General features: G+C 38.0%; 6 protein-coding genes and 1 long non-coding RNA gene across 9 annotated transcripts; 3 read left to right on the top strand and 4 right to left on the bottom strand.

Annotated features, from left to right (window-relative positions):
- Positions 1-289: 289 nt before the first annotated feature.
- LOC119993393 (peptidyl-tRNA hydrolase, mitochondrial) lies at positions 290-4079 on the top strand. 2 transcript variants are annotated; one of them, XM_038840530.1, is made up of 11 exons: positions 290-475; positions 574-707; positions 846-858; positions 1217-1365; positions 1459-1543; positions 1651-1718; positions 2262-2312; positions 2410-2483; positions 3314-3372; positions 3455-3531; positions 3695-4079. In XM_038840530.1, exons 4-11 carry the CDS (start codon positions 1258-1260, stop codon positions 3824-3826), a joined length of 654 nt encoding a protein of 217 aa, XP_038696458.1. In that variant the 5' UTR covers positions 290-475; positions 574-707; positions 846-858; positions 1217-1257; the 3' UTR covers positions 3827-4079. The 2 variants fall into 2 exon arrangements, with proteins under 2 accessions (XP_038696458.1, XP_038696457.1); XM_038840529.1 differs by lacking the exons at positions 574-707; positions 846-858 and having other exon boundaries at positions 291-475.
- Positions 4080-4417: 338 nt separating this feature from the next.
- On the bottom strand, positions 4418-9718 carry LOC119993394. The gene is made up of 4 exons (XR_005466532.1): positions 9436-9718; positions 7813-7899; positions 5574-5780; positions 4418-4905 (listed from the first exon to the last, which is right to left on the bottom strand). It is a non-coding gene; the product is annotated as an uncharacterized LOC119993394 (long non-coding RNA).
- LOC119993391 (transcription repressor MYB5-like) lies at positions 4931-6372 on the top strand. Its single transcript, XM_038840527.1, has 2 exons — positions 4931-5375; positions 5504-6372. Exons 1-2 carry the CDS (start codon positions 5044-5046, stop codon positions 6087-6089), a joined length of 918 nt encoding a protein of 305 aa, XP_038696455.1. The 5' UTR covers positions 4931-5043; the 3' UTR covers positions 6090-6372.
- A 688-nt stretch (positions 9719-10406) lies between the features above and the next one.
- Positions 10407-15936, top strand: LOC119993390 (pheophytinase, chloroplastic). The gene is made up of 8 exons (XM_038840526.1): positions 10407-10762; positions 12328-12420; positions 13086-13297; positions 13806-13950; positions 14023-14095; positions 14736-14882; positions 14986-15111; positions 15643-15936. The coding sequence occupies exons 1-8, from the start codon at positions 10479-10481 to the stop codon at positions 15730-15732; spliced, it is 1170 nt and encodes a 389-aa protein (XP_038696454.1). The 5' UTR covers positions 10407-10478; the 3' UTR covers positions 15733-15936.
- A 761-nt stretch (positions 15937-16697) lies between these two features.
- On the bottom strand, positions 16698-19074 carry LOC119993388. The gene has a single exon (XM_038840524.1). It carries the CDS (start codon positions 18650-18652, stop codon positions 16976-16978), a length of 1677 nt encoding a protein of 558 aa, XP_038696452.1. The 5' UTR covers positions 18653-19074; the 3' UTR covers positions 16698-16975.
- Positions 19075-19778: 704 nt separating this feature from the next.
- On the bottom strand, positions 19779-23313 carry LOC119992994 (protochlorophyllide-dependent translocon component 52, chloroplastic-like). 2 transcript variants are annotated; one of them, XM_038839855.1, is made up of 7 exons: positions 22663-23313; positions 21903-22090; positions 21588-21671; positions 21320-21506; positions 21034-21222; positions 20480-20658; positions 19779-20258 (listed from the first exon to the last, which is right to left on the bottom strand). In XM_038839855.1, the coding sequence occupies exons 1-7, from the start codon at positions 23191-23193 to the stop codon at positions 20003-20005; spliced, it is 1614 nt and encodes a 537-aa protein (XP_038695783.1). In that variant the 5' UTR covers positions 23194-23313; the 3' UTR covers positions 19779-20002. The 2 variants fall into 2 exon arrangements, with proteins under 2 accessions (XP_038695783.1, XP_038695782.1); XM_038839854.1 differs by having other exon boundaries at positions 21317-21506; positions 22663-23311.
- A 395-nt stretch (positions 23314-23708) lies between these two features.
- On the bottom strand, positions 23709-26680 carry LOC119992951 (G-type lectin S-receptor-like serine/threonine-protein kinase SD3-1). The gene is made up of 2 exons (XM_038839801.1): positions 26359-26680; positions 23709-26277 (listed from the first exon to the last, which is right to left on the bottom strand). Exons 1-2 carry the CDS (start codon positions 26414-26416, stop codon positions 23939-23941), a joined length of 2397 nt encoding a protein of 798 aa, XP_038695729.1. The 5' UTR covers positions 26417-26680; the 3' UTR covers positions 23709-23938.
- Between the last annotated feature and the right edge of the window lie 286 nt (positions 26681-26966).

Below are 26966 nucleotides of genomic sequence, written 5' to 3'. Positions count from 1 at the left end.
ACAATGTCCGGAACTACTAGTAAAAGCAAACTTTTTTGGTTTTCCTTTTTTATTTGTCAATGTGAATGAATCCAAATAGTGTCCCACAAAAATCTGCAAAAGAAAAGAAAAAAGCCGAAGTTGTTGAGATGGAAGCCCCAATTCAAAGTATCAAAGTGGGCCTGTCTCCCCAGGTTCGTGGGCTGCAAATAAAATCCACAAATCGTCTAATGGGCTAGCCCAAGAGGTTGTGAAATGGGCCGTAAACGTTTGACGATCCAAACGCATGAGACCAGAACAAAGATGAAGACGTCCGGTGAGGCAAGGAGTTCCAACGCCGACGTTTCAGCTGACAAACGCTCTGTTTTACTGATTCTGATCTCTCCGTCTCCTGCTACAAGAACATAAGAGTCGCTCGGCTCAATCACTAGAAGCACAAAAAGTTTCTAGGAGGAAAGGAAAGGTAATCCAGAGAGGGAAAAAGATGTTTGGAAAGGTAGGCATCTCTCTCTGCTTCTCCTTCGCTTATTTTGTATGCAAGACTCATCTTGTGACTTCAACTGAGCCTGGAATGGAACGCAAAATTGCACCCAGAGATTATATACTCCAACTATTTGAAGGATTTCACGCGACTAGCTCATTAAATCATGTGTTTTCTGGCAAAAGATGGTCGAGAAAGTTTTGTCTTCCCAAATCCCCTTACTGTTTGATCATTTGCCTCAGTGAAGGTTTGGGTCATTTTTCCTCATATTGAATGATCTTTGGGAATATTTTCATATTCAAAGTTCTACACGCATTGAACATTAGCTAACGATGCACTTCGTTTTTTTATCTCCTTTCCCCACTTCTTTGTGCTCCATTTTCAGGTGACATTGAAAGGTTATCATTCTAAAGCTTGGTTGGTTGCCGAGTTATAACTTCATTTATTATCTTTTTGGCCATTCCCCAATGCCCATATACCTTGAACCAACTTTTAACTTTAGAATTTCTTTTCCTGGGTATGTGTTCCCTAGCTGCACTCATCCTCATGCCCACACATAGTCAAGGGATAGCCTTAACCTGCCTAAAGGTGTGTCATTAGAGGTTTGATGAACGAAATTAGAAGCTTTGACGTGGATTTCCACTCATATAGCCAACCCCAAATTAAAGGCTCGGATGATGATGATGATGATGAGTTGTAACCTTGCTCTTTCCATCTCCCAATTTTCATGCTTCCTTTACTTTTGTTTTGTTTCAGTGAAGTGGAAGAGAAACAGGGACATGAGTACATGACAAAAGATGCTTAACAGAATTTCTAGGCGCTGCCTCTGCACTGCTGTCTCACGGCCGTGGCTCTTTGTGGGCTTGGGAAATCCTGGTGACAAATTTAAAGGAACTAGACACAATGTAGTAAACATCATGATGCGTCTTAAGCCTCTGTTTTCAGCTTATCTAAGCACTATTTGACTTCAAACTCTCATACTTTTTGCCTTTGCGCAGGTGGGCTTTGAGATGATTGATGCATTTGCTCAGTCACAAGGGATACCTATGGACAGTGTCCACTGCAAGGCAATATTTGGACAAGGTCTCCGTTATTATATTAAACTTCTTCACAAGCATGTCTAAGTATATGTAGGTTTCTATCTGTACCGTTCTTTATGAGGGCTCATATAGTTCGGATAACTATTTCAGGTTTTGTTGGGGATGCCCCTGTTCTCCTTGCAAAGCCTCAAACATATATGAATTTGAGTGGTGAATCTGTAAGTGATTAAGAAAATATTCTCTGACTTCTTAAATATGATTTTAAATATTTTTAATCTGTGTAGTCATATCCTTTTTTCTTAGTCTCCCTTTCTGCCATAAGGCCATGGCTATACAACTTTTTAACTTATCGTATATTTCATGAAAGACTGACATTATATCCACTATCAAGGCTCGAGCTTGGCCTTAGAATGATACAAGAGACAGCTGATTACCTTTAGTGGTAGTTGACTCATCTCTGAATTGTTTTATTTATTATAATACTGCTTTTAGTTGGTAGGCTGGATATCAATAGTTTGCTTTGATATTTTCTTTCTGTTTATTACATTCTCAAGTGAACATGGGATGGGTCACTGTGGAGTGTGGACTTTAACAAATTGGTCATTTATATCTTTATCAGTCGCTTTACAAGAAATTAGTTGTATAACCTTACATGCTTAGAAGGATGTTATTCAACTCAGTTATTAGTACTTGCTAGGTATATGATACATGTAATGATTCTGTGGGATTGGATTAACTTTTATGTTTCTTCTTAAATGCAGATTGGACCACTAGCAGCTTATTATAAGTTGCCTCTTAATCGTGTAATCGTGGTAATTTTTATTTCATGCGTAGTACGTTGATGCATTCGCACGTTATAAAGTATCCACTTAGTATAGCACTCTCATCTGTTTTGTTATGTAATTTCAGTTTCATGATGACATGGACTTGCCGTGTGGAGTTCTTCGCCTTCAAGATAAAGTACGTCGTGGAAGGCATAATGGGTATGAGCCTAAGTTTTATGCTCCTAACCCTTGAAAGGAATACTCTCATGAATCTCTAGACATTTCTAAGGTCCACTGTTTATTAATAAATGGGGAAAAATTGAAGTGGATTTCTTTTGTTGCCCTTCTTGGGTCATTTTAAGTTGTTACTTTACCTTGGTGTTTCAAAGTCATTGGTTAATTCCATCTCTTGTTGGTGTTGCTTATGTCACTCTTTCATCGCCTTCTTGCTATTCAGAGTCCAGAATGCATGTTCAGTCTATGCGACTGGCTCTAGACTGTCAACAGAAGTCCTCTTGATATGGGTGATTTTATCTAGTTTAATTTCGTTGCAAACTTGCAGTAAACATTTTATTTTAGACCAATTACAAATTACAGAAGAACTCTTTCTCCCAAGTTTGACTTAATGCTCTTACTTGTTCTTTTGATTTGAGTTCTAGCAAGATACTTTTAAGCTGAAATCTACTGACTGCAATTCCCTAAGACTGATTGAATCCAAATAACTCGTCCTAGAACTGGATGATGTATCCCAGTCCATGTAACTGGGCATTTCCGTTGAAGCAATGCATAACAATGTGCATAAGGGGCCTTGCCAGTCAGATAATTGGGAGCATTTCTAACACCTTTTCTGTTATATCTTTATTATGATAATCTTTTTTTAGGAATCAGTATGACAATCATTATCTGTTACCATGTAGATGTTCAAATATGTTTCTAGTAAATTAGTTTATCTGTTTTTTGTTCTCTGATTATGTTTATTGTGTTTTATTATTTTTTTTAAATTGCATTTATCGACTTTCTTACTGGGCTTCTTTTTATTCTTGTACTAGGCTGGGGAGTGTTGTCTCTCATTTTCGAGGGAACAGGGTGTTTGCAACCCTAAGAATCGGTTATGTTGGATCCTATTTGTTTTATCTTGTTTGATGTAATTTCTTTTTCCACATACTAAATTACTTTTGCTTGGTCATCAGGAATTGGGATGCCCCCTGGTCAAATGGATCCCAAAGCATTCTTGCTGCAGAAGTTCAACGCAACGGCACGAGAGAGAGTAAGTTTTGGAAAAGATGTTCAAACTAGTTGCAATTTCCAATGAAGTTTGTGATTCAAATATCTCCACCCTCCTGATATGACTGGACACGATTATAATCTTTTGTTTGTAAATAATGATGGCGTATTAGCATCTAATTATGCATTGTGTTTCTTTGGAAAAGATTGATGCTGCTTTACCTGAAGGAATTGATGCATTGAAGCTCCTTCTATCAAAAGGCCTGACAGAGAGTGCGAGATGCTTCAATAAGGAGCAAAAATACAAGCACATAAAATTGCAAACCTTGCCAGCTTGACAAAATAACGCATGGTTGAAAAGCAACTAAAGAAGCGTATGATAAGTTTCAGGGTTTTATAAACCTTTCCCTTGGTAGAATTTTGCTATTAGAAGGATTGCATATTTTGAACTCTTGATGATTTGGCAAGACACAGAATTTTAGTGTTCATATCGAGTGGACCGGTGATTATGTATTTTAAAGCCATGAATGGCGTTGTGTTTTTGTCTTCAACTCTTCATGGGTATATGATATAAGAAAACATTTTCCTTCATCTATGAAACCTATAGTAGTATAGTTTGGGAAATATGCATTTATATAAAACTTGGCTTTCTACCCCCGTCCCCTTCCTGACTGGTAAATGTTCACAGACCTTGGTTTTTGGTTTGTACTTTTGTTAGGATGTGCTATGCTTGGTATGAGAAGGTGTAAGTTCAGATTGCTAGCAGTTGCATCATCCTCCATCGATGAAGGACAAACCACGGTTGTGTTTCATTGCTTGTATTTTCTTTGGCAAACTTTCTCCTGGATAAAACTGTATCCGGCATACATTTGTTAATGTGATTCTATTCTATTTGCCAAACCACAAGGTTTCTCTCTAACATGGTCAAATGCATCAAATCAATCCAGCCTCAAAAACACAACTTATTTTGCACTTGTTTTTGTTAATGCGAATTTACCCGTGAAGGCTCAAATGTTTACAGTATTGGGCCTCCTGGCTGGAAGCCCATAGGAACGGCCTTCAGTCCAAATAACAGAATCTATTGGGCCCACGTAAGGCCCAAACATGTGAAGAAGGAAGGACAGCTGGATGCTTTTTCAGTAGGTTGAAAGTCCGCATATCGAAATCCAGTATAGAACGACGTGGATAGCGATCTGCTGGGCCGCTGGTCCAGCGATTATCCTGCAACAGCGAAACGACAAACGCATAAAGAGTGCGGCTGTGGGGCCCTTGTCGCACTCATCTACGCGCTCTAAGAGATCGTCAAAATCACTTTCCTATACACATCTTCATATGGGGGCGTGCGTTTTACACCCTTCAAAACCTGCGTACATGAAGACACACCACCACTCTCCCTATTGCGGACACACACCTGCACCTACATCACAAGAAGCAAAAACCACATCAGTATCTATTTGTACATCATCTCTACTCCTCGAAGTCTCGAGCCAAACTACAAACGCACAGATCGATCTTCTCAACACCAGAAATCAATCAAACAGAAAGACAGACAGAGATGAGGAATCCATCTTCATCATCATCAGCACGGGAAACGAAGGAAAAAACGGCAGGAACAACAACAACAACTACTAAGACACCATGCTGTGCAAAGATAGGGATGAAGAGGGGACCATGGACGCCGGAGGAGGACGAGCTTCTGTCCAACTACATAAATCGAGAAGGCGAAGGCAGGTGGCGGACGCTCCCGAAAAGAGCGGGTCTGCTCCGCTGCGGCAAGAGCTGTCGCCTTCGGTGGATGAACTACCTTCGCCCTTGTGTTAAGCGAGGCCAGATCGCCCCCGATGAGGAAGATCTCATTCTCCGCCTCCACCGACTCCTCGGAAACAGGTCTATATATACGTACACATATACATATAAACATTCATGCGTTCATAGTCATATTGAATTTGGGGATTTAGGGTTTTGTTTTGGTGAATTAGGGTTTCAGTACTGAAATGTTTATTATTATTAATTAGGTGGTCACTAATAGCTGGGAGGATTCCGGGTCGGACAGATAATGAGATAAAGAATTACTGGAACACGCACCTGAGCAAGAAGTTGATAAGTCAAGGAATTGATCCAAGAACACACAAGCCATTAAATCCTGATCATCACCACCACCTCAAAGCTTCTTCTTCTTCGAAACCGAATTCCATTCCCTGTTGTTCTAACCCTAATCCAGACAATAACATTATTATTGTCAATAAGGATTTTCAAAATGGGAATCTCCAAAGTGTTTCACTTGATCATCACCTGCAGTATCAATTACCAGGAACTTCAGCAGTGAATAACGGCTACTCGGCCAGTTTTTTCAACAACAAAAGCAATGAAGAAGAAGATGATGATATGCTCAATTGTTGCAATGATGATGTGTTCTCTTCATTCCTCAATTCACTCATCAATGAGGAAGCTTTCACTGCTCAACAACAACAACAAATGGTGGATCCTAATTCTGATCCGTTGGTTTCGTTTTTCGGGTTTGGAACAAGCTGGGAATCTCCTCTGGTGTCATCTACTTTTAACAAAAATGAGTCCAAGAGGGTTGATGACCATGTCAACTAGCCTATCTGAACCCGCCTGCATATACTCTTCCATATTATGAAGCTGCATGCATGTTGGTTTGCTTAGTATTTACCATATATCTATCTATCTATCTACCACTGAATTATAGGGTTTGGCTTTATGATTTTATGTATCTTGATTATGTATTAATATTGTGTCTTATAGACATCTTACTATTTCTATTTATATGTTGTTGTATGTGTGAGAATACGTATGTATTGGTGTTCCAAACAAACCTTATATTATCTTTTGAACAATTTATGAATGTAAGTTTTTGTATGAACATGCACATTTCGTTACCTCTCTAGCTATAAGTTCTTCTATATATCATAACTTATCAACTAAGTTATTTGTCATGTTTTTTACTTTTTATATATTACTGTCATAGCTATAGGCGCTAGAATCTACTTGATCAATAGAGTAAAACCAACATTCATGAATTATTTGGAACATGTATATATATCAATTAACTTATGAACGATGAACGAAATGCATATATCCTCTAAGGTATTGTTTTTGCTAAATCTTATGCTTAATGAATTTTAAATTTTTAGTTTAAGTCCGCACTAGATAATTTATATGTAATTGTGGATGCAATTTCTAGTCTTGGATATATATAAACTATTGTAAGTGAGGGAAAGAATTAAGTTATAATATATCTAAAGTAGCGGGTGTGCGTGTATGCATGCATATGGTGAAGTATATTTTTTTTTTCCCCTTATAAGGTGTATATTTATTTCCTTCACTAAGAGGGGATTCGAACTTGGCAGGGATTCAAATTCTGAGAAATATAGTATATATAATTGGTGAGTTATTATTGCATTGACAACTAAATTTATGCATATGTGTAGAGAACATGTGCGTTATTAATTGGTAGTTCTTGAACAAGCAAATATAATGATGATGTTCTTACGGGTAAAGTTTCTAGCAGTAGATATGGTTATATATGTCTATTAATTAGATATAACGTAGGATAAAAAATGATATTATTTAGATTTAATGTAGGAGTAACATCTATTGAAGATAAGTTATGGGAAAGTCGTTTAAGATGGTATGTACATGTTCAACATAGAGATAATGGTACGACGGTGAGTAAAAATAAGAGAATTTGTATATATTTAGGAGATAGAAGGAGGCGATGAGAAGATCTAAAAAGATATGACTTTAAATGATAAGAAATGATATAAAGTTAATAGACACGGATGAATGTATTCATGGATAATGTTTCTAGTCTTTGATAAATATTAGCTATTATAAGTGAGGGAAAGGATTAAGGTATTATATACGTGTGTGTGTGCGTGTGCATATATATATATGCATTTGGAAGTTCACAACATTAATTCCAAACTCTTGATTATGCTCTAAAGAATCCGAGCAGTTGGTATCTCGGTTATCTCAGCTCTTGAGTTGTATATACGTTAGTTCATGTGTGTCATGTGAAACCCACGAATTCACTTGAATATTATGCGTCCAACTCAGCAGTTAAGATAAGTAGGATATCAATTATTTAGATCTTTATTATTTTCGTACTTATATTATGTTTGTATTTTAGTTTTCAACAAAAGGTAAGAAAATGATTATTCTTTGGTGGAATCTCCTTGGTCCTGTTGAATTTTTTTACAAAGAAAAAAATCTATTTTCTTTTCAAAATTGCTTCCATATCTACATAATTTATATTTTATAAAAATTAATTAAAACAGGAAGGAATAATAGTCTCGCTTACCTTAATTACGGTATGCAATACTTGAACTCATCCTGAACGTGATGCATCCAATTGCTGCATAAGCTTGTGTTGATGAATGCAAAAATCCTGTCAATATATTTATATTACAATATTATTTGTTAGCAACCCTAGCTGATTATCATTATGCTTAATGCTATGAACCATGAGTTGGAGCAAACATTTTATATAAAGTTGATGGTATTTATGGGCTCATATGCTTTTTACGACTAAACTATCAATAGAAAGTACTTTCCTTTTTTGAAGAAGAAGCCCATTCAAGACACGATCACATTAGATCTCATTCTATTTGGTAAACTTTGGGTACATGAGTACCCCATCTCACACGCATCATGTAATTACAACACCTTCCATTTACGGAGTATCCCCAAAGAAATTCATTTGACATGAGAGTAACTCAAACCCATCTTTTACTTGCCAAAAAAACCTCAAACCCACTTCCTTTTTTTTTTTGTATGGAACTCAAACCCACTTCATAAGGTACTATGCTGTCTTATGGGCCCGATTACCATTTGGGATCCATGTTCAGGCTCAATCCAGATTCAGAGCCCACCTAGTATTGGACAACCCATACTCATGAGTAGTAATGGGTCTAATGGGTTGGTTTAGAGAGTAGAAAGCCATCTCCATAGTCCATACCCATATCTAGCTTAGACCCGTTCAGGCCCTACAAGGATTTTCGCCCTACTATTCCATGTGGACTTCGGCCTCAATCCGGCCCAATACAAACAACCAGTCATCCTACAAGTCTACAGCACATGATTGGTAGCTAAGTGGTTCGACTTTTCGGCCATTTCTTTGACCCCACCTATTAATTCTTGACTTTTGAAGAAATCAAACAATCAAAATCTAACGGTCCAAATGTCCAATCTTGATTCCTGTTTTTCTTGGTCCTTTTTATTTTTTATTTCTATCTTTTATTTTTTTATAATAAAATATTGAAATAGAAAATGAAGTGAGGAAATGTTGGGTTTTAGTGTCTAGAAAACAATAAACTATACATACATGGCATCTCTAACATATTTCATATTTATTTATTTTTCATAATATGATATAAATAATGTGAAATGTACCAACCGAATTGAATGTCAAATAACAAATTATAAGATGAAATTATCCAAAGACATAAAGGCATTGGCATTCTATGTTGTTTGGCTGTAAGGGTGGAAGAGTTAATGATCATTTATATATGTCACTAAATTCACACTGGAAATTGAGGTACATGTTCCATTAGACTTCAGACTTACCAACTCACCATGAAAACGTTTGTCATTTATGTATATATATTATACACAATCACATAGTCACAAATGAATACAAATATACAATTAACATCTACAGCTTTATGATTAAAGTAATTTGAACATTAACAATCACTAAATATGACTCATCCTTGACAAATAGAAACCCTTGATTAAATAACATTTCCTTCATTCATACATGAATGAATCAATTCAACATAAACAACAACAATAACAAAACAACTCCCGTGCACAAGACTTTCAAAAATGAATGGGGTTGGAAACATACATATGTACAAGATGTATGCAAAAAAAATAAAAAATTGAAAGAAGAAAAACTAAGTGTTTTGAAATCATAACTTACCCGGAACCCTTACCGCGAAAATTGTGAATTCCAATAAGATCGAGCAGGTACTTAGGCTTCGAGCACCTTTTTTTTCTTCGTAGAATTGCTTATATGTGTGAGAGAGAGAATGATGAATGGGGTCATGAAAGTGAAAAGTAAAAGAATATAGAGCTTTATATGTATCACAGTATCAGAAACTTGAAACAAATATTTCTTTTATATGCAGAGAGACTCAGTTTGTACTAAACTTTGGATGACACGCCTCCACTTCACGACCATTACTTCTCTCCCAGATCCCAATGAGGAATGGAGTCTTATTTAGTCTTAGATTGACCGGTAGATTTGTGGGGTTTTCTAAATTTGTTGGGAGTTTACCGGCTGATAAGGTAATTGGTAACCAAACGTTCCAAGTTCAAGAGTCAGAACCTTGTTAGACAGACCAAACCTTCTCTTCATCAATAAATGGTGAAGTGAAGGCATGCTGCTTCTCTCAATCAAGAAAAAATCTGACAAATTATTTATATGTAAATGCATACTGGCAATTAGAGGCCCAAGAGTTGCTTGATTCATGTGGTGTGTGTTTGGACTTTGGATCATCTCCATTTGCATGATTGGGCTTCAGGTTTTAAACCATTTAATTATTTTTATGGACACACGTTGAACTTTGATTAAATTTATCATGTCGTTAAGTGATAAATTTTTGTGCACGTGGAACTGATGATCCAAATTTAAACCCAGATCGAAAGTCTAAATAACAAAATTACATGGTGTCGGGAAGACTACCCAAGAAAATTATTAATATGCTAACAAAATTCATAACAAAAAATTAATATTGAATGACCTGTCATTGGTTCAAACCAGGATTGATCGGACGGTCCAAATTTTGCAAGAGTTGGAGATCTAAATCCATGTGACACGTGTTTGGCCTCTGCCACGTCGGGTAAACTATTTTATGTGGACCAAGAACAAACATGATGGGCTCCTTAACCACGCTCAGTAATCTATGGCAGCCATTGATGACTCTGTTTTCTATATCCATTTGAGTTTTCTCTCGGAAGAGAATGGCGAACATAAGTTCACCTTCTTTGTCTTTGCCAAACATGAACCTGCCTCGTGTTTTCTCTCAAAAGCCGATGAACTTGATGGTCAAGACATCAGTCTCGCTTCGCAAAAACCTGTTCCACGAACCACAAATTTCATTCGGAATTTCCCTATTTTATCGATTTAAGGGGACCAGGTTTGTGTTGCAGTCTCGCACAAGTGATTTTTCAACTAATGATAATCAAATTGAGGTAAAGAAGGATCTATCAGACCTTACAGTAAAAGAAACTGAGGTTAAAAGCAGGTCTATATTCTCTCTTTTCTGCTTCTTATTTTTCTTAGTAATTGTGTTATTATTTATTTTTTTCCATAATACTTGTAAAGGGTGTGCTCGGTTGCCTAAAAATAGGGTGAAACTTCAATTAGTTTTGTTATGTTTCATTTGGGATATCGACTCTGGTCTATGGTATGTTTGTTGAATTCCTGCCCTTGCTCTAGTTGTGTTTAATGAGTGTGACTAGGGATTAGAATCTCTTGTTATTTGCTAATTGTTTCTGCTGTGACTTATTGAGAAGTGGTAGTTGTGGCAGTGCTTGTGACTTTGAGAAAAATGCCTTGTTATGCATGTCATTGAAGTGTACAACTACTGGACATAAGAGATGAATACAGAAAGGATAATCATTGTCACTTCGAAGGCTGATATAGGAAAGTTATCGGAAATGGTCATGTTTAAGATGGATTTATTTGATTTCCTTATAAATTTGAGCTTGTTTTACGTGGCCATGGAAGGACCCTCTTGGTTGCTTTATTAGTAGATAAGGTTGAATGAATTCATAATTTTCCCATATAAAATCTTCATTCCATATTTAAGTTGAAGCTCCTAAGAGTAATCTCATATGTCCTAATAATCAAACCATCTTCCTTGGCCAAGCTTTTAGTTTCAGTCCACATGTGGGATACCTGCTGGAGGGGGAGCATACATGCATCTATATTAGTTTATATAAATATACTAGTCTCGGGTTGTAGTCTTGTAGAACAACTTATTTTCAATATGTGGATGCAGTCTTAGTTTGTTGCAACTGAAAAGAAATGGAAGACTTCAAAACCAACTTCTTTATTCACTGTCATTTTCATGTGTCACTGCGGGGGAATTTGATCATAAATTCGATTTTGATGGCTGATGAAGCTGAGTGAGTATAATTACGTTGTGTTATTGTCAAATTATGATCAGTTTGGTTCCCTGATGGCAATGTGCAACTAAAACTACTAAAGCAAACAGTGCATAATGAACTCTTTACTACCAGAGGGCATTAACTTTCTGTAATATGTTGGATGCATTAGTTATGGGCTTATGGCCCAACTTCTTGTTAGTTGGTTCTTTTTGCTTGAAGTATGGAGTTCAACTTTTCAAATTAAAATTAGTGGTTATAGGGGGGAGGTGGTGATGCCAAATTTCAGTAAGACTATAGACTTCTTCTCTAATCTATGCGTTTTTTCCTCTTCTGAGGTCACTTTTGCAATTGCCAGTAGATTCAGAGTTAATGATCAATCTCCTTCGTAGGAGAATGAAGGAGAGTGCAGAATCATTGGATTTGCCTATAACTACACTTGATGTTTTCGCATCTATTTCTTTGTTTGGGCCACTGTTTTACTTTCATAAACTTAGGTGCTTTCTAGTTGAGCTGATTAGGTGTTTAAATCTTTTGCACAAAAAAATTGCTTTGCATTATTCGGTACCTGCAATTGTATATAAATGTGATTTTTTTAATGCTAGTTTTGCCTTCCATAGTTTTTTTTATTGTTAGTTTTGCCTTCTATAGTTTTATCATGTCTATCTTATTTTCTCAAATAATATTTTCTGCTTGACAGCATGTGGAGCTGGAGGGGTTATTCTATACGCTATCAATATTCTGGAAACAGTGGCCCTGCCTTAGTTTTGATTCATGGTTTTGGAGCAAACAGGTCTACATCATTGACATTTTGCTTCTCATTAGCAGACAACTAATTGCTATAGGTATCAAATGCACAAATTGCTCTATACATTCATCCGTTTCTATTGTAAGCATATTACAAAACTATATCTTTAACTTTCTAGTAGAGATGCACAAGCTCCACTGAAATTATAATTTGAGCATATTGGTTCTAGTTGTCTACGATTTGAGTTTTACAGTTCAACTTTTGTGTTATATAGTTGAAGTTACAAAATATTTTCTGAAGTATAAAAAGTGGTAGCGACCCTTGTCAGCTTTGAAGTGTTGTTATACTTTCATCCTAACCAGAACCTTTTTCCGGAAAATAAATTAAAACCTTATTTATGTTTCCTAGAAATCCACGGAGTTTTTCCCATTGTGCAGTTTTAGAAATCGAGTGTTCTAATAGTCTTGATGCAGAAAACTAGGACTTCACTGTATACTTTTGTCTCCTCAATGAGACTGTGCTTTTGGAAGGTTATATGATACTATGTTATTTGATGTTGAAGAATACATGTTGGCCTGGAATCTTCATTTAGAGTCATCGTTAAACAAGCTAATGGAGCTATGTATGATACTATGAGTATTGTTGACTGTTCAAAGTTTGCATGCATATTATGTAAGCTCTAGGGCAGCCTGACTTTATATTGCTTATAGTGACCATTGGAGAAAGAATATTCCAGTGCTTGCAAAATCACATAGAGTCTATGCAATCGATCTTATTGGTTATGGATACTCGGACAAGCCAAATCCTCGTGAACTTGGAGATAAACCTTTTTATACGTTTGAGACATGGGGAAGCCAGCTCATTGACTTTTGCACCGATGTTATCAAAGATGAAGTGTTCCTTATATGTAATTCCATCGGAGGTACCTTTCAAAATAACTTAATATATTCAAATTATTCATTTGTAGTAATCTTGATGCTTAAATGATCTTTGAATTACTAATCAGTTGAAAACAGTGAATGAAGAACATATAGTTTTCCCCAAGATACACCCTCCAACACACATAAAATACACCAAACCAAAAGAAAAGGCATAGATACGTGATTCAGATTGTTTTATGTTTTTTCTTTTTTCTTTATAAACATGTTTATTCTAAATGTTTTTTGGTGTTATGAGTAATTTATTTATTCTTCATGAGCTATGAGGAATGCAGTTATTTAGTTATGTGCTAAAATCAAATATGACCTGGGTAAGATATTTTTTGTAGATTTTATTTATTTATTTATTGACATCTTTCATGTACTTTGATTTTATTGAACTCTTAATACAAGAGCTGAGATATTTCTTAAATTTCTAGGCAACGAAGAATGGCCACAAAATAGCCCTTACTTATTATTGGTTTGAATTAACCCTTTATAGCTTTTATGTAGGTCTTGTAGGCCTTCAGGCAGCAGTAAGTGACCCCAAGATATGTAAAGGCATTTTCTTATTGAATATATCTCTGCGGATGCTTCATATTAAGAAGCAGCCTTGGTTTGGAAGACCTTTGATCAGATCATTCCAAAGTCTACTGAGGTAAATATTTTTCCAACTTTAATAATCTGAACTTGCATTCTAGGACTCAAAATGACATTGCTGTTACGGCAGGAATACTCCTGTGGGTAGACTCTTCTACAAATCAGTTGCTACATCAGAGTCTGTGCGTGGTATTCTTTGCCAGGTATCCCCCTACTAAGGTGTAATTCATGTTTTGGAAAACTGCTTTCAATTGCAAGCTCTAGAAACAGTGAGAAGGATGATGCACATAAGCTATCACAGCAGTTTAATCTATGGTCGTGAAAATCTGAACTCCTCAAGTTAATGGTTTGGAGAAAAATAAGTTCAGCGGAGAACTTGTGTAAGCAAAGAAGTAGGTACTTGTGGTGTAAGATTAGTATTGCTGAAAAATATAAGCCCCTGCAAGTCATGATAATTGATGATGAGTGTATTGGATGGTTTTAGTGAAGCATTATTATGGGATTAACACGCTATGGAATTCTTATTTCGTGTCAAAACAGAGTGAAAATTCCATGCATTATGCACAACATCCATTCAACATAATCTTGAATGGTTAGGGATTCTTGAGATTTCATTTCTTAGGTTTAAATGAAGATGTGCTGCTTTGATTTCAGAAGCAACAGTTTTAATATTTGTAAGACAGTGAAAAAGGCAACGATGGACTTCTCATTACAAGTCGCATATGCACTGCTATTTATGCACATTGATATATGTATTGAAGAACCTAGCAAATTTAGAAAAGAAAGAGCAAAGCCGACCATACTTTTCCTTCTGCTGACCGCGTCTGATGTACTGTATTTCAGTGTTACCATGACACCACACAGGTGACTGAGGAACTTGTGCAGAAAATCCTTCTACCAGGACTTGAGCCTGGCGCTGCAGATGTATTTCTTGAGTTCATTTGTTATTCAGAGGGCCCTCTTCCTGAGGAACTTCTGCCACAGGTTAAGGTCGGTTTCTGAACGGAATCCAATTTGCTGTTTCTAGTGATCAAATGCTGCTCTTGAGGATGTGAAATTGATCTTCTTGTTCTCTTTTGCCATTTTCCCCTAGTGTCCTGTATTGATAGCATGGGGAGACAAAGACCCATGGGAACCCATTGAACTTGGACGGCGCTATGGAAATTTTGATTCTGTAGAGGACTTCATTGTTCTTCCTGATGTTGGCCATTGTCCTCAGGTCTCTCTCTCTCTCTCTCTCTCTCTCTCACACACACACACACACACACACACACACAAAGAAAGACTCATACACACTAAAAAACACACAAATCTCAGTGACACAAATACTCACTACTCAGATGACTAAAGTGTTTCTACTACATTCTGTCATGTGCCCAGGCGACTGGAACTTTCCATTTTATTGTGGAAAATAATTAGCTCATAGAAAGATCGTCCCTATAATATGTTGTTAGTGATTAGACATCTTCAAAAAGCTCTTTCTACACATAGTGAATATAATATGTTTCAGAGGTTTAAGTTCTGTATGGATTGAATTTCTTTCTCAAATAAGTTTCCGTATATGCATACCGAAAATCTGGCACTGTTGCTCCAGCTTTTATCGTTCCCCAAGTTTAATATTATTGATTGAAAACTGTGTGCTAGAAAAGCACCTTTCAGAACTGCAATGCTATTGGCAACTGGTTATGAGTCTCTTGTTTTTTTTGCTTCGATAACTTCTAAAGAACTTCATTTGTTGGCATGTGAGAAGGATGAAGCACCCCAGCTTGTGAATCCGCTTGTTGAGTCATTTGCGGCACGCCATGCTACACCCCCAGCTAGTGTTTCTGCTGCAATCTGATTCTTTAGCAACCCCCTTTTTTGCTGCTTTGCTGTCTGCCAGGCATGTTCAAGGTAAATGCGTGTTCTGAAATGGCCTATTCTGCGGTTCAATGAAGCTGAACGTTGAAGCTTTGCAACTAGAGTACTATACAGTAAGGTCTGTAATCGAATATATGAAACACTAATCATTTGATATCAAATTAAGTCTTTATTTGAGCTTTAATCCCTTGAATGCATAGAAAAAAGATCTACAGGTTTCTTATATCAGTCCAATCTAAAATATGAGAACCAGTTGTCGTTCATATGCATTTGTTTTTGTCCTTTCAAATTTTTTGGGCAAGTTTGCCATGTGTGAAATCTGTGCTCCAACTTGAGGAGTATTGAGATATTGGATTGATCTTCTCAGAGGAAGGCTTGCCTTACATGATCCAGCCGCACCTTTCAGTACAGCTACCTTGTTACGACTTCACTCCAGTCACTAGCCCTGCCTTTGGCACCCACTCCTTGCGGTTAAGGTAATGACTTCGGGCATCGCCATCTCCCATAGTGTGACGGACGGTGTGTACAACGCTCGGAAACAAATGCACCTCTAACCGATGATTACTAGCGATTCCAGAAGAGACAGTAACATGAATTCTATACCTGTTTAATGTTTCCTTTAGGATTGATCAGAGGACATCTTTTCTCCTAGTTTCATGAGTAACTCCAGTTTGTGAGAGGGCAGTGATTTTACGAACACTGAGAAAGGGCAACGAGCGTTCCTACCACCTACCACCGTAGAACAATAGGTTGTAGGGCTTTCTTATCAATCATTATCCCCGAATGATTGAGAAGAAATGTACAATTCCAACCAAATGTGGAAGTTCAGAGAAGGCTAAAAGACCTTAATGTCTTGAATCAGCCATATGAAACAAGTAACCAAATGTTCACGTCTAATATCAGAATCATGTTCATCAGTGAAGTAAACATACCACATCAGAGCAGAAAAAGAAACACCCATCCGCCACGTGAATGATATTGAAGAATGCACAAGAGATCCAAGCAAAAGAAAAAACAAAAGGAGTTGAATATAATTACATATGCTAGCCTCTCATGAACAACAGGAACTGCCAATTTTTCAGTACAATAAAATAACAATAAAATACAACAAAAAGCTCAAAACCAACTTAATGATTTCATCTGTAACTGAATCAACATGGTAAATATAACAAGAGATATGAAGCAATCCATGGGAAAAAACAATAAGATGTATTCCAACCTGATCAGCATGTATTAATTCCATCCTTGCAATCTTTGGTCAAATTATAAAATGTTTCCACCTGTGTCTTTGCCCTGTAAAGAACCTCAGTATCCACAGCAGCTCTCATGAACCCATCAAGTTCAACTGGTCGTCCATTGTTCAAAAGCCTCGTCTCATAGTACCAGTCACTCGTATTTCCCCACAATTCTTTGTAATCATCAAGTAAATGCACCTTGTACTGAGACCTTAATTTGTCAAAGTAACCATAAAATGGCTCATTGGTTGCTATATATAGATGCCTCCAAGGCTGAATCATCCCTCTGAGCTTGGCAAGCAAAGCATCAGGTGATGTATCAGAATCCAAGTTTGGCCAAAGCTCCGTATTCTGGGCCTTCTCTCCTCTAACTACATGAACTGCATCAAAATCCCAGTCCATTCTCCCACTGATCTCAGTAACTATATTCATCAACCTTTTGGATTTCCAGATTGCATGCCACGGCCTCTGGATGTACTTTGCAGCTTGCCCTTCACAGACCCTATACCAATAATTCTCTGGCTCAGGACTATCAAACTGCCTCCATATAATTGTGCTCTTGTCTTTCTTAAGTTGCATCGGTGCCACTTTATGAGTCACAACTTTCCTAACTGGTACTTTGCGCTTGTGTGAGCGATCCCATTTCTTCCAGTCTCCCAAAAACTCTGCCTCCTCAACGATGGATGCCGCCTCCTTAAGATGCTTAAAATCAAAATAAAACCGAAAATCCTTTCCTTCCTCATCCTTACCACTTGAAGTGTAAGCCCCTGACAAGCATATACTCAGATCCATCACAAATGTTCTATTCAAGTACATTGCCTCCCCCAATCCACACATAAAACTCCAAATGTAGTGATTCATTCCCTTACAATAATCACCTCCACGTGAATAGTACAAGTACTTTCCCTTCCTGAAGTTAGACTCTGATCCCAAGGTTTGTATTGTATCATTGATCTCAGGATCACGAACAGCAGGTGCAATTTTTGCATTGCCCCCACTCCTGGTTCCATTGAACCTACTCCTAGCACGTCGAGCATTAAGGCCCGAATGCCAACCAGTTGCGTGCGCCACTTTATAGGAACAATTCACTCCAATTCCAATCTCAAACCTCCTAAAATCCCTGTACTTCCTCCAAGATTTTTCCTTTCTATTTCTGAACCTCCATGCCACATCACATTCATTCGGTTTTGAACCATTAACGGGTGTCTGATACTCCATGAACACAATAGACTTGAACCACTTCAGGTTAAACTTCTCCACAGCAATTAAAACCCGCGGATCCGAGCAATTCACAACCGTTAAGTCTTCACAGTCTGATGCAGGTTTGGGAGTCGAATTTGTGATTGTCTCTTCAGAGTTCTCAATCACCGCCTCAGTAACGATTTCTGTAGATTCAACAGCAGGGACCGACCCAGGAGGCACAGCAACCAAATCCTCGCCGGTTTTTAGAATAGAACCGTCAATTTTGAATGTTGCATTTTCAGTTTCGGTGAATAGCTTTGTTAGGGCTGGAGCAGACTCCAGCCAAGGGTCTGGAGGCTGGTAGGTGATCGCAATCACAGTGAATATTAGCACCGAGAACACGAACACTGAGAAGCAAAAGTTGCTTACTAGCTTTATCAAGTTTTGCCCTATCGGCTCGGTACGTGGGGTTGATTCCTTCATGGGTTTTCTTCAATGTAGAAAACCCAAGTCGTATATCCGATGAGATCTTGAAATCAACAAAACGACCAATAATGACACTGAACAAAATCTAGGTTTAGGGTTCTTTTTACCCTAAATACTTCTTCGGGTTTTCAAGCTCAATTAATCCAGCAATGGAAGGAAAATGAGGAAAACGAAGAGGAGAAGAAAGGGCCACGATTAACTTACAATTACAACGAGATTGAAGCAGATCTGAATGGATTTTCTGTGCAAATCTTGGTAGTACATAGATATAGATGGAGTACTGTGGACGGTTTTTGAGTTGAAATGTGAAAAATTAAAAGCTTTGGTTGGAAGGGAAGGACGAAGGAGTGTGAATTCGACTCCACAGTGAGTTGGTGACAGCAGAGTCTAGTGAACAGAGACAATCCCTGCCAGCACAGTCTTGAGTTCCATTTTAATAAATCATTTAACCCCAAAAACATATATATTAAACAAATTCTAATGGTTCAAAAATTTGGAGTCAGATTTGATTCTGCTGCGCCAAATATTTTAATGTATCATATCACTCTTAAGCTCTTCATTGAGCTAATAGTGAAGAAAAAAGGCTACAGTTTGTGCATTAACAAACATCGGTAGACCGTGATGGACCAACTCTAGATTAGAATGGAAGGTTAGGATGCCACTTCCAAGTTCCAAAGTAGTAGTTGTTAGGATGACAATTACGATAACATTAACAACTAGGAAGCACGGACATGGGGCACGACATGAACACTTCGACATGGAAATTTTAAAAATTGCAGGATACAATTAGAACATATATACATAAATATATATCATATGTCTTCTATTCTTCCCAACGAGTGTATTTGTTTATGTTGTTCTCCTCTTTCAAGTCGATTTACTCTCATGTTGGTGATCATTTGCAAGACGAATAATACTTGAGACTCTATAATATCGCTCCCATTTTACCTTCAACCTTCAATTAATGTAAAGTGTTGGATATAGCCCTACATATGTATTTATAATTAATGACTATTTACATACTACATAAATTTGAGATAAAATGGAGGTCATATTTTGAGGGTATATAGTATTAATCTTTGCAAGGCATGCATGAGGTGTATTTGGACGTCGCTAGATATCGTGAAACAACAAAAGAGTAGTAAGGCCCGTAGGGAAGGCAGGCCTTCTTTCAAGGCGCAAAAGGCCCAATGGGCTAGGAAGGACAGTCCTACTGCCCTGCAGGGCTGGGCCGAATTCTGTCATTTATGTTCAATTAACATTCATCATACTCTTTACAAAGAGGATCGACACATTTACATTCTTTGATACAGTACTTTCACTCGCAGTATTAGTGAGACGTATATATTAGCGAAAAGCATGATTGTAGTCATGGTAATGGAAATTCTTGTAGATAAAGTCAGCCAACCATCTTGAAGCTGCAAAGCATATCACTGCTAACACGACCAAACCAGTTCTCGTAGCCGCTGATATTACGTTCTGCTTGATCGCTGCAACAACTCCAATGGAAACAAAGGAGATGACCTGCAGTATGACCTCTAGTGCATTGAGGCCCTTGTATGCGGATCTGCAACTGGTGCAGTTCACAACGTGCGACCAGTACCTGAATAAAGAAAGGTACTTAACATTTTAATACTTAATACCGACAAACTTAAACATGTTCGATTAGTTACTCGAGTTCTGACTGCATTTTATGTAAATAATGCCAATGCATATGGTGGTTATCGATCGCTATGGTTACAATGCTGAAGCTTGATTCCGGTTAAATATGAGATAAGTTTAATGACCGGCCTTAATCACAAATTTTAGATGTAGGTAACTTACCTGTCCATCAGCTGGACTCTGGGCGGAGTTGGGGGAAGAGCCATGCCTTTCCAATCAATTCCACCACCAGCATACTTGTTTAACCACCTTCTGAAACCAACCACGAAGCCGTCTGATTTTGTCGGCACAAAACAAGCTTTCTGCCAATTACCGGGGCCAACATCCATTATCTTGCGCTCCTATGAAAGAGAACTCAAAGGTCAGCTCATACTAATCAATACCAAATATATGCAGCTCCTTACAATGAAAGTTTCTTCGCTTCACATCTTGTTGAGAGAACAAATTTAGCATGAATTTCACTGCATCACTACTTTGATAAGAGTCCAAACAAAAATTTTGGAACAAGATTGTCTAATTATCAATCATGCAAGCAGTTTGCACAAGCATTAGATTACTTGAAAATGCTATTAAGGGCAAATAAATCAGCTACATCAAGACTCCCCAAAAAGCTAGTTAATTTATTTGTATTCAATGCAAAGCCTATTAAGGCCAACATAAATTGGCTCAATAGAGGGAAGTTATCATCTCAAGAAAATGAAGAAGAACGTGATTACCTCAACGTGAAGAAGATACAAATCAGAATCCAGAATCAGGTTTTGTCCGATATGAAACATCCATCTTGGAACAATTTTGTCGATCCAAATTCCAAAGTTTCTCGGGAATGCCCATATCAATCTGCTATTGCCTGGACTAACCGGAACACAAAGAAAAATTAAGGCTGATCTCCGCTGCTTTGGTGACACCTGAACCCACCAAAAGGTGCATAAACAAAGAGCATAACAGAATAAACATAACAGCTAAACAATAAAGGAGCCAACTTATCACTGATTGGCTTACCACCTTGTTGTTTCCGGCTGACGATGCAGATCCATTACCTTGATCCACAATAGGATCAGTATATGCATAGAAAATACAAGGAGAAATAAATTTACTGCTACCGAACTCTTGCTTTCCTATGAAACCATTTATGTCTAACTTCTTCACAGCCATTTCAACTGGCCTGCCACCTTCCCGGTCAAGCTTCACTGTGAAGAAAATATACTGTTAGTATTCACATTCAGAGAACCAAATTATAACAACTGAAGAAATTTTATAGCAGCCTCCTTATCTGGGCTTTTTAGTTTGCATTAGTCCATAATGTGCATATGGAACATGAGCAGGGTCCATAAGGTTTTCAATTAACACCTCATACCTGAAAATGCATAGTATTTACCCATGAGATCTTGGGGAAAAGTCAATTAACACCTCATACCGGGTGTTGGATTTTCTAAAAGAAAACTATACAGATCAACTATATCTACAAATATATGGAAACATGTAGTCACGTAGAATGAGATACTGGAGAACAGAAAATAGGAAGTCTTATAATCTCGAGTTAGATATGAAGTTTATAATATATGCTGCAGACTGTATCTCTGCATACCCATAAGCAATATCTCTGTTCCCCATTAATGTAGTAAATGAGGGATCATCCAGTTCAGGGATGTAGGGCGGTTTTTTCTTCAAAATGATATCTTTGTATTGAGGATCAGTGTTTGGCCAAAACCATACAATGTCATGCTGCACCGTAGTTGGATAAACAGTGGCACAAGCTTTGTTGAAGGTGTGGACCTGCACAATTCGTGAAAAGATGGTTAAGAAAATGCAAAAGAAAAGGGAAGAGCAGAAGAAGATCTTGAACCGAGTATTCAGGAACTTATGAAATTTAGCACGGCCAATCCGTTCTTTCTGATAGATTGCAGTAAGCCAGTGAACTTATTAGTACTTAATTACGGCCTTCGCTTAAAATTGAGAGAATGCAGAATGCTGCTACAGAATTTGTAGTCATGTCATACTCAATCATCTGAATGCATGACTGTAACTCCAGAATATATGCAGGAATAGATAGTTTATTGCATTCCAATTGATATAATAGGCTTAATTCTAAACAAACACTGAATCATGATTTACAGGAATGTTGAATGCATACCAAAAGCACTAAGATCCAATCTTAATGCATCATCTTTTCGGTTTGATCAACCTTATGTTTGAATCACGGAGTTAAGTAAAAATGATATTGTAAATTAAAGACTACCTGCATTAGCTTGTAAATAACCAGTACTGTTATCTAACAACAATGAACACAAAACCAACATCAATCACAAGTACAATTAAGATGGAAGTTCTCATTGAAGGCTTGTTACCGGAGGACCATCTGTGGGAGCTTGAGGGATGAACTTGCAGTCTCCAGAGCCATTAAAACACCAACCATGGTACACACACTGCAACCTTCCCCATTGATCAATCCTCCCCTCAGACAATGGGGCCAACCTATGAGGACAACTATCATCAAACACCTTCCATGCACCTTCATTTCTGTCCCACCACAACACCACATCAAGACCCAAAATCTTCTTCGCATGTGGCACCCTTTTGTCCAAGTCACAAACAGGCATAACTGGATACCACTGTGAAAACCAATCAAATTTCTCTTCTTTACTCTTAGTTTCAAGCTCTGATTGTGGAGGATCTATCTGTTCAGTTGAAAGTGTTGACGACGATGATATGGTAGTGAAAAGCTTAGATCTTGAGATGTTCTTGTGAAATGATGAGAGAGATGAACTGGGTATCTTGTTGAACTGAAAATTCAAGAACATGGGTTTGAGGAATTGGGTTTTTTGCAGTGTTGTGCATGTATGAAGTGATGGAGCAGAGGAGGACCTGAAAGCTTCCATGGTCGCCTCTTTTAGTGCTTAAACGATAGAATTAAGAGTAATAGAGGGAGTTTCTGCGAATGTGGATGAAAAGGGTAACGTACTAACTACTAAACTTGTGGCCATGAGTGTTCAGCGCCCAAATAATACAAGAGGTCAAGATGGTGTATATTTTCAGATATTTTCAATGGCCAAATCCTTGATTTTTTTTAACCGAAAACTACACAACAAACATGTCCTTTAAACACATAAGATATATACCTAAACTCATATCGTCAAACCCGTGAGTACTTTGTCCTTTAAAGTTTAGACATCAAATATGGACATAAATCAGACTGTCAAATCCGCATGCATAAAACTTGAATTTTATAACTTGTTGACATGGTAAATTAGGCCTATGGTATTATGACTTCCTAAAGATAAAATTACTATGATTAATGGTAGTTTACATGAAAAAAATCAAACAATAAGAATATTATGATGACATTGTTTAAAAGAAAGAAAATCAAAGGTCATGGATCTAAATACTCCAGGAGTAAAAAAAAGGCGAGTCTTAGTCTCACTTCATAGGCAAAAGGAAATCAAAAGATCAGTAACTTTCACTCATTTGATTCTCAAATTAAGACTGATTACACTTTTTAAGGAAATTCATACACTCCAGGAGTTCACTACTACTACAAAGAAAATCAACTCCAGGGGCACATCCACAGTCTCCTAAAAATTTGATTTGTGGAGCCTGCTGCAGTTAATTGATGGACATTCCCAATCAAAGTCGGCTTCCTTCTTGAGAGTATACCTGAATTTCAGCGGCAACTCCCTCATCGCTCTGTTCCGGACTATAAGCAACAGCCGGTGGAGGCCTTTCAACTAAGAATGTGCCTTCTAATACCTGAACAACTTCACCGATGGAAGGTCGCCGAAATGGTTCATTTTGCATACACCATAAAGCTATTCTTACTACTCTTTCTACTGCTTCGGACTCCTTACTACCTCGTGGTTCCAGCTTTTCAGTTATGTTGTCAACTAAATGGTGCAGATTGTCGCGTAGAACATCTCTCTTGCATATTATAATTTGCAGCAATATCTCCCCTAACATGTAAATATCTCTCTCTGATGGAGATTCTGAAGAGGATGCTCTGTCCTTCGGTAGTAAGCTTTGAATTCCAAAATCTGTTAATTTTGGGAGCAACTTCTCATCAAGCAAGACATTTTGTAGCTTCAAATTTCCATGAGGGATACATCTTGGACACTCTAAGTGTAGATAAGCAAGGGCTCGCGTCACTCCAAGAGCAATATTAAGCCGATGCTGCCAATTCTTTTCAATTTGGTCTGGCTTCCTGTTTAACATCCACTCATCCAGAGAGCCATTGGGGACATACTCATACAGTAGCAGCTTGTGTTTCTGCTCAAAACAGAAACCTTTTAATGGTACAAGGTTGCGGTGGTGCATTATACCCAAAGTTGAAACAGCCACCCGAAAATCCTTCTCAGTTACAATTACACCGTTTAATACTTTAGCTGCCACAGGTGTATTATTTGGAAGTACCCCTTTATAAACAGTGGGACCAAGTTGATTTGTAAAGTTTCCGGTAAGCACCTTTATCTCCTCATAAGATAATCTGGTAAGAGCGCTGTAATGTGGATTCATCTGAGCGTCCTTCCGGAAGAGACTTCTTGTATGAGCGTCAATTTGCTGTCTCCGATAAATAAACCAAAAGACAAACATCTCCATTGTCAGAAAACCAAACACTGTCACCAAAACTATGAAGGCAATAGCTCCTTGCACATTTGTGCTATGACCTGCTTGATTTTTGAATGGTCTAGGATCTATAGAGCTTTGCTCAAAATTCCCATGGGGATCAACTCCTAGATCTGAAACTGCCAGAGGGACAGAACATACTTTCAAGAATGAAGTTGCACGAACAGATGGGTTCCTGTAACCACTGATAAAGTCAGTTCTTTTGATTGTGCAAAGACCCGAACCATCATTCTGCGAAGTTACTGCAATGCAGGAAGAATCATTGGAGCACTGATCTTTGCAAGCTTGCTCACTAAGCATCACATCAACATCTTGCGGAGGGTAGAGACCATAAAGAACTGTATGTTCTAGTTTCATCATGCTTGTATTCATCTTGCAGTTCCCCAAATCCACCATCTTCCTGCACCCGAAACCACCTGAATCCACCGTGGGAAGGCCGTCTCTTCTACGTACAGAATCCTGGTACAGACAGTCACAAACAGGTCCAGTAGAATTGAATCCACATAAGCTATACAAACCACAAGAGCCAAACACATGACACTGATTCTCAACTGCTTGCCATGTTACCCTCCATCTATGGAGTTCATTCTCCCATGAGTAAATTCTCAAGTTCCCATCTAAATCAATCCTAAGATGCCTTAGAAACACAGAAGGGTCTTCAAAATCCTCACTTGATGCGGACCAGACAGTGCTATTGGCAGCCTCAACTAACCTCAAAACACCATCAGAATCAAATCTTGCTTGCTTGATGATACTAGAGGAACTAAAATGAGTCCTCCAGTAAGTAACGTTGCTTTCCCACACCAGTGCAAGCTCCCCAGAGTGATGAATCACAAAACTATAGTAGCTGGAAATTGATTTTGTTGAAGGGGCTCTAAGGGTTTGAGGAAAATGGAGAGACTGACCAGGAAGAAGGGTGTTTGTAGGGCTAGAAAAACTCTCCCACAACACCTTATCCCGACTATCCATCAGTACTAGGTTCCCACTGTTCAAAAGGTTAGCTTTTTTGACACCTGACTTAGAGGTATCAGTACTCCAAACAATTAAACCACTAGGATTTTCAACCAAAATCAGCCTTCCGTCCATGGAAAGCTTAACCGTGGAGTTCAAAGAAACCCTGAGTCCACCGCCAACTGTCCATACAGGAACATTTGCAGCTTTATCTCCCAAGTTATACCTTATACCCACAACAAATCCATCAACATCATCATCGTCCAATTTTTTAAAACCCTCAAAGAACCCAAATGCAAAAACCCCATTTTGAGACACATAAGTCCGACCACCGTCAAACCCAGAAATCTCAAAACCAAGAGGCGTCGAAACCATAGGGACATTTTCACAAACACCTAACAAAGCAAAGCCCAGAAACAAAGTGACAGCTAAAGAACGCCGAAAGCGTCCAAAATTTCGGGTATTGAAGGTCTTACCTTGAAACTGCCAGTTGGGTATCCTCGAAATCAGCAGATTAAGCCGAACCACAAACATTGTAGCTGAAAAAACTAGAACTTTTTGGGGTCCAAGAAAAATGGTATGACACTCAAAAAATGGAGTTCAAAGTTCAAATTGTAAAGTTACCCATAGATGAGTCAGTGGAGATAGACTCACTGAGAGTGAGAGAATGGCAGAAAAAGCAGTGTTGGTTTTCTATTTGTCATGATAGTAGCAGTGGACTGAATTTTGAATCTCGGAAATCGAATACGGAATATACAATAATACATGGCTTTTTGTGGAATTCGAGGTTTTGTGGAAGCTAATTATCAACCAGAAGCCAATAATTATTAGGGCCATTATTCTTGTTAAGCTCTCTTAGTATAGGCACGCAAAAGTGATCTTCTCCAAGCTTGTCAAAAAGCCCAACTTTGGAAGGCCCAGCCCAATCACTATTGGGCTGTTGGAAGTATAGCCCAAAGTCCCCAAAAAAGAAAGTTCGAAGGTCTTACATGGGATTCTCTTCAGCACAATGAGAGACTGAACCATGGAGGGGACAAAAACCAGAAATTCACTAAGCCTAAAAATGGAGATTGTGCAGTGAACG

This window comes from Tripterygium wilfordii, chromosome 23, assembly GCF_013401445.1.
Source record: "Tripterygium wilfordii isolate XIE 37 chromosome 23, ASM1340144v1, whole genome shotgun sequence".
NCBI lineage: Eukaryota > Viridiplantae > Streptophyta > Magnoliopsida > Celastrales > Celastraceae > Tripterygium > Tripterygium wilfordii.
The sequence above is the reverse complement of the archived record's forward strand: the minus strand, read 5'-3'. Positions and strand labels throughout refer to the sequence as shown.

Bases quoted from the DNA above. Each gene is read 5' to 3' on its own strand.
- LOC119993393 (XM_038840530.1), top strand. From the start codon at position 1,258: ATGCTTAACAGAATTTCTAGGCGCTGCCTCTGCACTGCTGTCTCACGG. The intron at 1,544-1,650 runs GTCTCCGTTATT...TAACTATTTCAG, and splicing joins CAAGGCAATATTTGGACAAG to GTTTTGTTGGGGATGCCCCT. The intron at 2,484-3,313 runs GTATGAGCCTAA...TTCTTGTACTAG, and splicing joins CGTCGTGGAAGGCATAATGG to GCTGGGGAGTGTTGTCTCTC.
- LOC119993391 (XM_038840527.1), top strand. From the start codon at position 5,044: ATGAGGAATCCATCTTCATCATCATCAGCACGGGAAACGAAGGAAAAA. The intron at 5,376-5,503 runs GTCTATATATAC...ATTATTAATTAG, and splicing joins CACCGACTCCTCGGAAACAG to GTGGTCACTAATAGCTGGGA.
- LOC119993390 (XM_038840526.1), top strand. From the start codon at position 10,479: ATGGCGAACATAAGTTCACCTTCTTTGTCTTTGCCAAACATGAACCTG. The intron at 13,951-14,022 runs GTAAATATTTTT...CTGTTACGGCAG, and splicing joins TCATTCCAAAGTCTACTGAG to GAATACTCCTGTGGGTAGAC. The intron at 14,883-14,985 runs GTCGGTTTCTGA...ATTTTCCCCTAG, and splicing joins AACTTCTGCCACAGGTTAAG to TGTCCTGTATTGATAGCATG.
- LOC119993388 (XM_038840524.1), bottom strand. From the start codon at position 18,652: ATGAAGGAATCAACCCCACGTACCGAGCCGATAGGGCAAAACTTGATA.
- LOC119992994 (XM_038839854.1), bottom strand. From the start codon at position 23,193: ATGGAAGCTTTCAGGTCCTCCTCTGCTCCATCACTTCATACATGCACA. The intron at 21,672-21,902 runs GTATGCAGAGAT...ATGCATTTTCAG, and splicing joins AACAGAGATATTGCTTATGG to GTATGAGGTGTTAATTGAAA. The intron at 21,507-21,587 runs ATAAGGAGGCTG...TATTTTCTTCAC, and splicing joins ATGCAAACTAAAAAGCCCAG to AGTGAAGCTTGACCGGGAAG.
- LOC119992951 (XM_038839801.1), bottom strand. From the start codon at position 26,416: ATGTTTGTGGTTCGGCTTAATCTGCTGATTTCGAGGATACCCAACTGG. The intron at 26,278-26,358 runs GTAAGACCTTCA...TTGCTTTGTTAG, and splicing joins ACCCAACTGGCAGTTTCAAG to GTGTTTGTGAAAATGTCCCT.